Source organism: Solanum tuberosum, unplaced genomic scaffold (genome assembly GCF_000226075.1).
Source record: "Solanum tuberosum cultivar DM 1-3 516 R44 unplaced genomic scaffold, SolTub_3.0 scf00034, whole genome shotgun sequence".
NCBI lineage: Eukaryota > Viridiplantae > Streptophyta > Magnoliopsida > Solanales > Solanaceae > Solanum > Solanum tuberosum.
In genome coordinates this window covers 2124823-2134739 of record NW_006238962.1, presented here as the reverse complement: position 1 = coordinate 2134739, position 9917 = coordinate 2124823, and the positions used below count along the sequence as shown (strand labels likewise).

The 9917-nt window shown below is 36.4% G+C and overlaps 2 protein-coding genes across 4 annotated transcripts in view; both read left to right on the top strand.

Moving 5' to 3' along the window:
* The window catches only part of LOC102580924 (polyadenylate-binding protein 2-like), a 4762-nt gene extending 582 nt beyond the window's left edge, over window positions 1-4180 (top strand). Inside the window, exons 2-10 of one of the 3 annotated variants that reach the window (XM_015306630.1) lie at window positions 1-229; window positions 1141-1259; window positions 1618-2274; window positions 2356-2433; window positions 2520-2609; window positions 2821-2967; window positions 3155-3331; window positions 3435-3638; window positions 3715-4180. In XM_015306630.1, coding sequence (XP_015162116.1) covers window positions 1-229; window positions 1141-1259; window positions 1618-2274; window positions 2356-2433; window positions 2520-2609; window positions 2821-2967; window positions 3155-3331; window positions 3435-3638; window positions 3715-3954 — 1941 coding nt within the window. In that variant the 3' untranslated portion in view covers window positions 3955-4180. The remainder of the gene's footprint in view (window positions 230-1140; window positions 1260-1617; window positions 2275-2355; window positions 2434-2519; window positions 2610-2820; window positions 2968-3154; window positions 3332-3434; window positions 3639-3714) is intronic. The other 2 variants (XM_015306631.1, XM_015306632.1) reach the window with 2 other exon arrangements.
* Window positions 4181-5747: 1567 nt separating this feature from the next.
* Window positions 5748-9917, top strand: part of LOC102580579 (50S ribosomal protein L4) — a 6887-nt gene continuing 2717 nt past the window's right edge. Inside the window, exons 1-4 of the mRNA XM_006342574.2 lie at window positions 5748-5993; window positions 7143-7201; window positions 7439-7565; window positions 9573-9721. Coding sequence (XP_006342636.1) covers window positions 5915-5993; window positions 7143-7201; window positions 7439-7565; window positions 9573-9721 — 414 coding nt within the window. The 5' untranslated portion in view covers window positions 5748-5914. The remainder of the gene's footprint in view (window positions 5994-7142; window positions 7202-7438; window positions 7566-9572; window positions 9722-9917) is intronic.

Below are 9917 nucleotides of genomic sequence, written 5' to 3'. Positions count from 1 at the left end.
GCTGCCGCCGGTGCTGCCGCTGCTGTAGCGGCGCCCGGTGGAGGAGTGTCGAATCAGTTCACGTCCACGTCGTTGTATGTTGGAGACTTGGACTTTAACATCACTGATTCACAGCTGTATGATCTGTTCAACCATGTGGGTCAGGTTGTTTCTGTTAGGGTTTGTAGGGATCTTAGTACTCGGAGATCTCTTGGATATGGCTATGTTAACTACAGTAACCCATCCGATGGTTAGTAGTTTTTATTTCATAAATTTGGGATTTTGATTTCTTTAGTAGTGTGATTGCATGTTTAACAGTCTTTTGTTTTTGATGAATTTGGGATTTTGGTATCTTTTGTTGTGTGATTGTATGTTTAACAGTCTTTAGCTTTGATGAATTTGAGATTTTGGTATCTTGAGTAGTAACAGTCTTTATTTTTGATGAATTTGGGATTTTGGTATCTATAGTTGTGTGATTGTATGTTTAACAGTCTTTATTTTGATGAATGTAGGATTTTGGTATCTTTAGTAGTGAGATTGCATGCTTAACAGTCTTTATTTTTGATGAATTTGCGATTTTGTTACCTATAATAGTGTGATTGCATGTTTTTCAGTCTTTGTTTTTAATGAATTTGGGATTTTGGTATCTTTTTTAGTGTGATTGCATGTTTAACAGTCTTTATTTTTGATGAATTTGGGTTTTTTGATATCATAGGTATAATTAAAATTAATGCCTCATATTTTGTGAAATTACTAATTTTGGAAAAAATTTGTTCTTTTCCCTTATTTAACACATTATGAGATTTGACACCCCTAGCAGTAGTGTGATTTCTTATGTGCATTTGGCTTATTCTGCCTAAATAATTGGTTTGAACAGAAAAGGTTCAGCTTGTGTGGTTTTTGCCAGTGTATATTGTTAATCTTGAGTATATTTTATTGGTTATGATGAGGGCGTGTTGGGAAGTTCAAGTCTTCATGAAGGTGTTGCATGCGTAATTCAACTCCCTTTTGTGTCCAACTAACGTTTCATTACATATTTGATTGAATGGATAATGCTCAATATTCTGTTTAACTTGGAATGATGTAGTATGTCTATATTTTTTATCACCTGCCTTGCAAATTGTTTTCTGACTTGTTTTTGCTCTAAATATTTGGTCACAGCTGCAAGGGCAATGGAGTTGTTGAACTTCACTCCTGTCAATGGGAAGTCCATTAGGGTGATGTATTCTCATAGGGATCCCACTCTTCGTAAGAGTGGATCAGCAAATATATTTATTAAGGTATTATTATTGAAACCCTGATTTTGTATGATGTGATTTGTCATTTCAGAGCTTCTCTTGTTCCTTCATATTTTTAGTCATAGACATATATACTGGACACTTGTCTATTGTGAGACATCTGTTGAGTTCTTGTTGTCGTCTTAAGTATAAGAGTTATTGTGTCATGTATATAATTGGATCTATAGCATGGCACCAAATAAATATGCTCACATCTGGTTAATCCAGTTTTCCTCCATCTTTAAAAAGTTCTAGTTGGTGACACACATATTTTTATTTTTAGGGACCTGCAATATGTATTGGTACTGGTTATCTATGTATATTTTTTATCCTAATGCATTTGTTTGAATTATTTACACAGAATTTGGACAAGTCAATTGACAACAAAGCTTTACATGACACCTTTTCAAGCTTTGGCAACATTCTTTCTTGCAAGATAGCTACTGATTCTAATGGTCAGTCAAAGGGTTATGGTTTTGTACAATATGACAATGAAGAATCAGCTCAAGGTGCCATAGATAAGTTAAATGGTATGTTGATGAATGATAAGCAAGTGTATGTTGGACACTTTCTTCGCAAACAGGAACGAGAATCTACAACTGGCATGATAAAATTTAACAATGTCTATGTGAAAAATTTGGCTGAATCTGCTACTGATGATGAGTTGAAGAATGTTTTTGGTGAGTTCGGAAGTATTACTAGTGCAGTAGTGATGAGGGATGCAGATGGTAAATCCAAGGGCTTTGGGTTTGTCAATTTTGAGGATGCAGATGATGCTGCTAAGGCTGTTGAAGCATTAAATGGAAAGAAATTTGATGAAAAAGAGTGGTATGTTGGGAAAGCACAGAAAAAATCTGAAAGAGAGCAAGAATTGAAAAACAAGTTCGAGCAAACTGCCAAGGAGGCTGTTGATAAATACCAAGGTGTTAATTTGTATGTAAAAAATTTGGATGACACCATTGATGATGAAAAGCTCAAGGAACTTTTTGCAGAGTTTGGTACAATTACCTCATGCAAGGTATACTATTTCTTGTGAATGAACTTTTAGGTGGCTGTATTGATTCATTTAAGCTTAGATATTCTATTCTTGTTCGTTCAGGTTATGCGTGATCCAAGTGGAATCAGCAGGGGTTCTGGATTTGTTGCCTTCTCTACTCCTGAAGAAGCTTCCAGAGCTGTAAGTATAATTTATATGCCAACTCTATTGTTACATTGTGCTCATTAAGTCGTAACTTGTAACTCATTTTTTCTTCTTTCTTTAAGCTTTCTGAGATGAACGGCAAAATGATAGTTAGCAAACCACTCTATGTTGCACTAGCACAGCGGAAAGAGGAGAGAAGAGCAAAGTTGCAGGTAATAATTACTATCCCAATAGTGTGGCAGCGCTGGAGGAATTTTGCATCATGCTGCTTTACTTGTTAAGTGGACCACCGAATACTTTGTCCATAGAGTGGGTCTTGACTAATGTATGTTTAAATGTGGCCTTGACGCCATGAGTCTGTTGCTGATAAGTTTTGATCTGCTCAAATAGTTACCTAGTAATATATATTGATGAATGCACTTGTTGGTACAGGCACAATTTTCACAACTGCGACCAGTGGCAATGCCCCCATCACTTGCTCCTCGCATGCCAATTTACCCTCCTGGTGCTCCTGGGATTGGACAGCAACTATTTTATGGGCAAGGTCCCCCCGCTCTTATTCCTCCCCAGGTAACTTTGTTAGTTCTTATCCATAGTTGTCTATTTATTTAGATCTTCAGTATTTTGCACATGCTCTTGATACTATATGGTTGGGCTAATTCATGTTTAATTTATAAATGGCTACACATGATGTTGGAAAGATTGCACCAGATGTATATAAACGGGTTTAGTGCTGATGCATAATCTTGTTTTCCAGGCTGGGTTTGGCTATCAACAACAGCTTGTTCCTGGAATGCGCCCTGGAGGAGCTCCTATGCCAAACTTCTTCATGCCAATGGTTCAACAAGGCCAACAGGGCCAGCGCCCAGGTGGTCGACGAGGAGCAGGGCCTGTGCAACAATCTCAACAGCCTATGCCCTTGATGCAGCAGCAGGTGGAGTTCTGCTTACTCTCTACAATCTTTTTGGGTATCCAGCTGTATTTTTTTGTTTTGTTAAAAGACTAGTAAACTAATGATGAAAGATTCTATCTTTCAGATGATGCCAAGAGGAAGAATGTACCGCTATCCACCTGGACGTAATGTGCCAGATGGGCCAATGCCAGGCGTTGCTGGTGGTATGCTCTCTGTTCCATATGATATGGGTGGTATGCTTCCTCGTGATGCTGCTATGGGACAGCCTGTGCCAATTTCTACATTGGCTACTGCCCTTGCAAATGCACCACCTGAGCAGCAGAGGACGGTGAGTTCTTTTGACATTACAGGAATCTCTTGTTGACCGAACTAGGTTGCTAATGCTCTCATTGTTCTCTTGGCAGATGTTGGGTGAAAGTTTGTACCCACTTGTTGATCAGCTAGAGCACGAGCATGCTGCGAAGGTTACGGGCATGCTTCTTGAAATGGACCAGACCGAGGTTTTGCATCTGCTTGAATCACCGGAGGCTTTGAAGGCTAAAGTTTCTGAGGCTATGGATGTCCTGAGGAATGTTCAACAGGCAACCAGCAGCCCGGCTGACCAACTTGCCTCGCTTTCCCTCAATGACAACCTTGTTTCTTAGTGAAGTCAAGCTTGTCCAAGTGAATGCTGAATGCGGCGTTTTTTGATGGATGATCTCCTCTGTAGTGAGGATAAAACAGATTTTGCAGGGATGAGTTTTGAAAAACTGCTAGGGTTTTGCTATCTCAGGATGTTTTATCTTGGATATGAATTTTTTTTTTGGATTCTTAAGATTATGTTTTATGTTATGTGGTCCTGAGTTTTTAATACTTTGCTGTGTTGCTTCATCCCTCCTCTTTGCATGTTTGTGAATGTTGTTTCGTTTAGCTGTGCCTTTATGAGACTTGTGTTCTCAGTAAAGCAGCTAAGTGCCTACACTGGCATGAGGTCGCTACCGTTAAACCCCCGTCTCTCTGAAGTGAGGTTGATCTAGTGCAGTCTTGAAAATTTGCTTATTGTCTGCATCTGTTCGTCTTCGATGATGAATTTTGAGACTGGTTTACGCTTATAGTTGTGGCTTGTTTGGCTATGGCTGTTGAACCCACAGTTTTCTTCTAGCTCGTTTTTATCCAGTAGGTTAGTGAATTTGGAACCAACCTAATTGTGTGTTTTCCCTTTAGTCTATTTGGGAAGTCACAGATCCTGTGGTAATGTGTTTTAAGATTATCTTTGTTTTAATACTACGCCAAAAGTATCATAAAATAAAAAAAAACCTTGTATGAAAGCATATTATGTACTCTACTTATGGTATTTTCTTTGAATTTTATATATTTAATATATTTATGAATATTAGAATGGATATCATATTCAATAATTAATTATGGGATTGAACTTTTTATGTCGTATATTTAGCCCAATTCATATCATATGTATCCAATTCTAGCAAGTTCAATTTTCAAATGTTCAATATATTAGTTTACCACGCAGGGTATGTTCTTAGTTTTTATTAACAGTAGAAAGTTGTACTCCCTCCGTCCCATTTTATATGTCACTTTTTTGTTTTGCATTTGCATTAAGAAATGATGTAACTTTACTCTTTTACCCTTATTTAATGTTTTCTTAAGTCAATTTTATAATAAATGATAAATACATTTTCAAGATTAATTAACTATTCTATCAAGGGTATAATAGGCAAAATATGGTAATTTATGCATAAATTTTATAAAATGACAAGTATTATGGTCCAGCTATTTATAGAAAGGGATGTCATATAAAATGGGACGGAGAGAGTATATTCTAAGGAGCGAACTATTAGGTGATTTGAGGTTGTTAATTATCATGATTTGTCTTAAAAGGTACAAAAATTAATATATATCCAAAATTGAACTTAAAATATTTAAAACCAATTTGAGGTTATTCGTAGTATAGGAAGTTCATTACTGAGAGGAAGTGGTGAACTCATCTTGCTTGTTGGGAGAGAGAAAGCATTTGAACCATTTTTTCTAGCTAGATAACGAGCGATCGCTACTTATCAATGAACACTAATTGAAAATAGTCGAAAATGAGTATCTATCCATTGTTGGAATCGAACCTGTGTCTGGATTGGATTATAATTTCTTCAATCAAACTATCAAAGTTTTCATAATCTAATTCAAATGACCCAACCTAACTTTAACTCATTCCACATTCATTAACAAAACAATAAACACAAAAATAATTTATTAAGTTATTCTCAACTAATAAAATAAATTAATCATTTTCTTTTATCTATGGTGCATCCTTCTACAAACAATGATAAGCTTAGTCTTTAAATTGCTAAAACAATATTAAAATGTAAATGAATTCATTAATTTGAGGTAAAATATAATATTTGATCATTGGACCAAAAAAATAAATAAATATTGCATTGTTTTTTCACAAAATTCCCAAATGGGACCCTAGGGTTTTAGCAGGTTTAACACTACTACTTTCCCTTCCATTGGAGTAGCTCAATTTCATTCTCTCTTCTGGTGGAGCTTATGAATTAGTTTCCTGTTGTGCTGAATCTGTTCACATTCATATAATCTGAAGGATTTTGGAGCATGGCTTTGTCCATTTCAAGGAGGATTTTGCGTTCTTTTACTTCTTTGAACTCACTTCGACCACTTTCTGCTTCTAATGGTATCCCTTTTTCTCGATTATTTCTGTTTTTTCATGATTCTATTGAAAAAATCAAATCTTTATTGTAAATTCAATCTTCAGGTGGATCCTAGATCCATGTAATGATATAGATGTATATGTTTTTGTGAATGGAGGCTAGTTTAATAAAAAAGACATGCATTTTCAAGTTTAATCCATGTTGCAGCTTACTGAGGACATAACCTTAGATAGGAGGTTGTGGAGAACACATGTTAGGGTAGAAGGTTAGAAGTTAGTAGAGAATTGTCTTGCTTGTCTTTTCATACAGGTAGTTGTAGTATTTTGTTGTAGTTTCTTGTCCTTCCATTTCTGTTACTGTTAACTATATCTTGTACTTCGATTATCACACTATCTCCGATTGCTGTTTTTGTTTCTGTATTTCTGATTTATCCACTAGGTCAGTCTGGTTGGTTCTTTGCACCTAGTCTTGGTGTAGCAACTATATTTCGGTTCATCCTATTTTTCAAGGATTTCATAATTGGACCTTTAACCCCTTTCATATGATGGGAGTTGTCGGTGTATTGGGGGCTGCTTTGCTATGCGCCATTCATGGTGCTACCCTAGAAAATACTTTATTTGAAGACGGTGATGGTGCAAATGCATTCCGTGTTTTTAACCCAACTCAAGCTGAAGAAACTTATTCAGTGGTCACCGCTAACCGCTTTTGGGTCCCAAATCTTTGGGGTTGCTTTTTCCAATAAACGCTGGTTACACTTCCTTATGTTATTTGTACCTGTAATGAGTGCTCTTGGAGTAGTCGGTCTAGCTCTGAACCTACGTGCCTATGACTTCGTTTATCTGGAAATTCGCACTTGTAGTCTATGCTACTTATTCTTTTCTTTTTTTCCGAATGCTTTTTGTCATGCTTTCTATTGTATTCTCTACTTTCGTTAATTCTTTTTTATCTGCTTTTCCTTGAGCCGAGGGTCTATCAGAAACACCTCTCTGCCTCTCAAGGGAGGAGGAAGGTTTGTGTACACTTTACCCTCCCTAGACATTGTATGTTGTTGTTATATATGTACGTATAGTTTGTGCAGAATCCTCTGGTTAAAAATTGGATGAGCCTGTCTTCTATAGATGCATGGTTATTTATTTATATTTTTTGTTTTATTTTATAATTTTGTGAAACAGTGAAGGCTAATATTCTTGGGGATGGAGTGTCTTGGGTGGAATCTTCGGTCTTCAGAAAGGTAAATTCTTATCGCTGAGAATTCTGTTTTCCCTAATATTTTGCGTTTATTTGCAGTGAGATGTTGTCTATTGATAATCTGATATCCTTTAGAGTTTAGAGTAGTATCTTTTTATGTACATTAGGCACTATTACATGAGGTTCTCTTAACTTGGAGGTGCTACTTAAGCTTACCAGCATTGAAGAAAGACAAGTTTGATATGAGTATTTTAAGCCTGTTTCGAATTTCTCAATGCAGGATGAATCATTGTTCCTCGCGTGTCGAAGATATTCAACTTCCTTGCTGACACCTGATTCCAGTGATGGTTCATTTCCCTCGGATTTATTATCCAAGAAACGTGTTTCAATTCCAGAGCGTGAGATAGGTATAATTTGACATTTTCATTAACTGTCTTGGTCTATCACTTCTGCTAGAAGTTTTATTATTCATCGTTGTGTATGGTGACCATTAATAGTTAAAACCTGTTTGCGTAATGCTTTGCTTGGAAATGTTGGCAGTCTTTGAATACTTGGATCAAGAAACAATAACTACTACTTCTATGCCTCAACCACAAGCATGGGACAGGATAGGACCGGGAAGAAAAAATGTTTTTATTTTTTGATAAGTGAAGGAATTGTATTAACAAAAAGGGAAAGACTATGTAAAGAATAGGTAAAAGGATAACTATCTAAAGTAAGTTTATTTTTATAAAAGTAATCCAATCATCAATACATGTTGGGAATCATGAGTTCAGCAATGTACAAAAAAATACACAACCAGTTGCATTTCCAAAGCGATCTATTTACTTCCAAACGTTTTCAGTTCCATTTTCTCCATGTGGTCCACATAACTCCCTGGGGAGTCACTTCCATGTTCTTTTCCTTCTTGTTCCCCTTCTCTGTAAGCACCAGTACCAAAGCGATTTAGCAGCAGGTTCCATAACTTCGTCACAAACTTATGCGTTGCATGACAAAATGATCGTTTCCACCCCTATCTCTCTGCCCATAAAGCACCGGCCACATGATTCTCTTTCTTCTTCAAGTCCACAGCTGTCTAATTATCACTCCCTTAAGAGCATACACTTGTCCCTCATTGTTTAGGGTTTCTTGAACGTTAATTATGGAGTGAAAGTTAACCCATTGCCTTACTGTTTTGGATTGAATATGCATATTCTTTGCATGGTATTAGGCTCAAGTTTTAGTATTCTGGTGACAATAAATATTCTGGTAATTGGAAACTAAAACCAACTGTAAAAGATGTAAAGCCTCTATCTGGTGACAATTAACAAAGTAAACTAGCAACTGAAAGATACATCTTTTCCACGAATATCTTATGGTCTACATTTGGAATGTAATACGTTGGCAAGCTTCGGCGTGTGCTACACTGCTACTAATTAATCAATGCCAATCTACCCCATTTGTGAGAATTTTTTCAACCAACTAGCTTCTTCTCAAATATCTGAAGCACTGAAGTCCAAACTGCAAGCAGGCAAAAATGTGTGCTGTTTAGCTACTTGGTCGATGACTCAATGTGCTTTGAGAGCTCTAGGATAGGATAATAATAATAATATCTAACCCTATGCATATCCTGCTCATTGGGATAAGAATGCTCCTCCTAATCCAAAAGAGTGGCAAACATCTAAGAACAGTAGTTTGAACAGAACGTTAATAGCTTTGTATAGATCAATCATCTTGTAATTGCAACAAGTGTTAATGGGTGACCATATGATCATCATATTCTACCAGTAATATTTTTATGAGCCCCACAGGTTTTACAGGATAGCTTAAAGTATCACTTCTTGCAGAAAAGATATCTTTGGCTTCAATAGCATTTTTGGGGAAGTTCCATTTCTCTTCATTAGCTTTTTGGAGAATGAGGCTTGTGTATTTTTTAATATTTAGCACAAAAATAACTATACCTCAATCCCAAGCAAGATAGGGTCTGCTATTTGGCACAAAATTATTATATAATATTGATTAATGGAATTATAGTTCCTCATATTGCCATGACTAACTTAGAAACTGAAGGAATTTAATGAAAACAAAGTTAGTTATCATGCTTCATAGAAATGTGTTTTCTTGATTGCGACATGCTGGTTAAGTACAATCTGCTAATCTTTTCCCCTTAGCTTGTGAAGTAACAAGAAGTAATAGTTAAAAATCTTTGTTGCTTGCGCAGCATTTCATCAACTTTGAGTGAACACTTTCTAGGTCATCATATATTGTCCTTTGTAAGGATGATCACCTCAAATTGATAGTACAAAAGAGAGTTGGTGTAATTTTGTCTCCGTATAATTTCTTTCCTCATTTATACTGAAAATATTTTTTTGGAATGGATGAGTCTATATTGTTTGACTTTGTGTAACTATCTTATTGATTACTGTATGTGGTAGGGCTCCTTCAGGACCTGGTCATTCCAGTAACGAACTTCAATAATGAAGACAAGGGCTTTATGTGTTTGGCTGGTGATGTCTTTGATGTGCCAATCAGGAAAGATATTATTCATCGGGTTGTTAGATGGCAGCTTGCAAAACGGCAGCAGGTGCGCGCACGGTTATTTTGAATCCCAAAATTTAAGTTGTAGACATCATACATATGCTACTCCTTACTCTGTGTTTTCCGCGCTTTAGAGCATTTATCATTTTCCATTTCTATTTCTGTCTATTGCTTCTGTGGGAAATTAAGAGATTATTTTTTTGTGTGTGTGGGGGGGGGGGGGGGACCCGGGATTTTTTTTT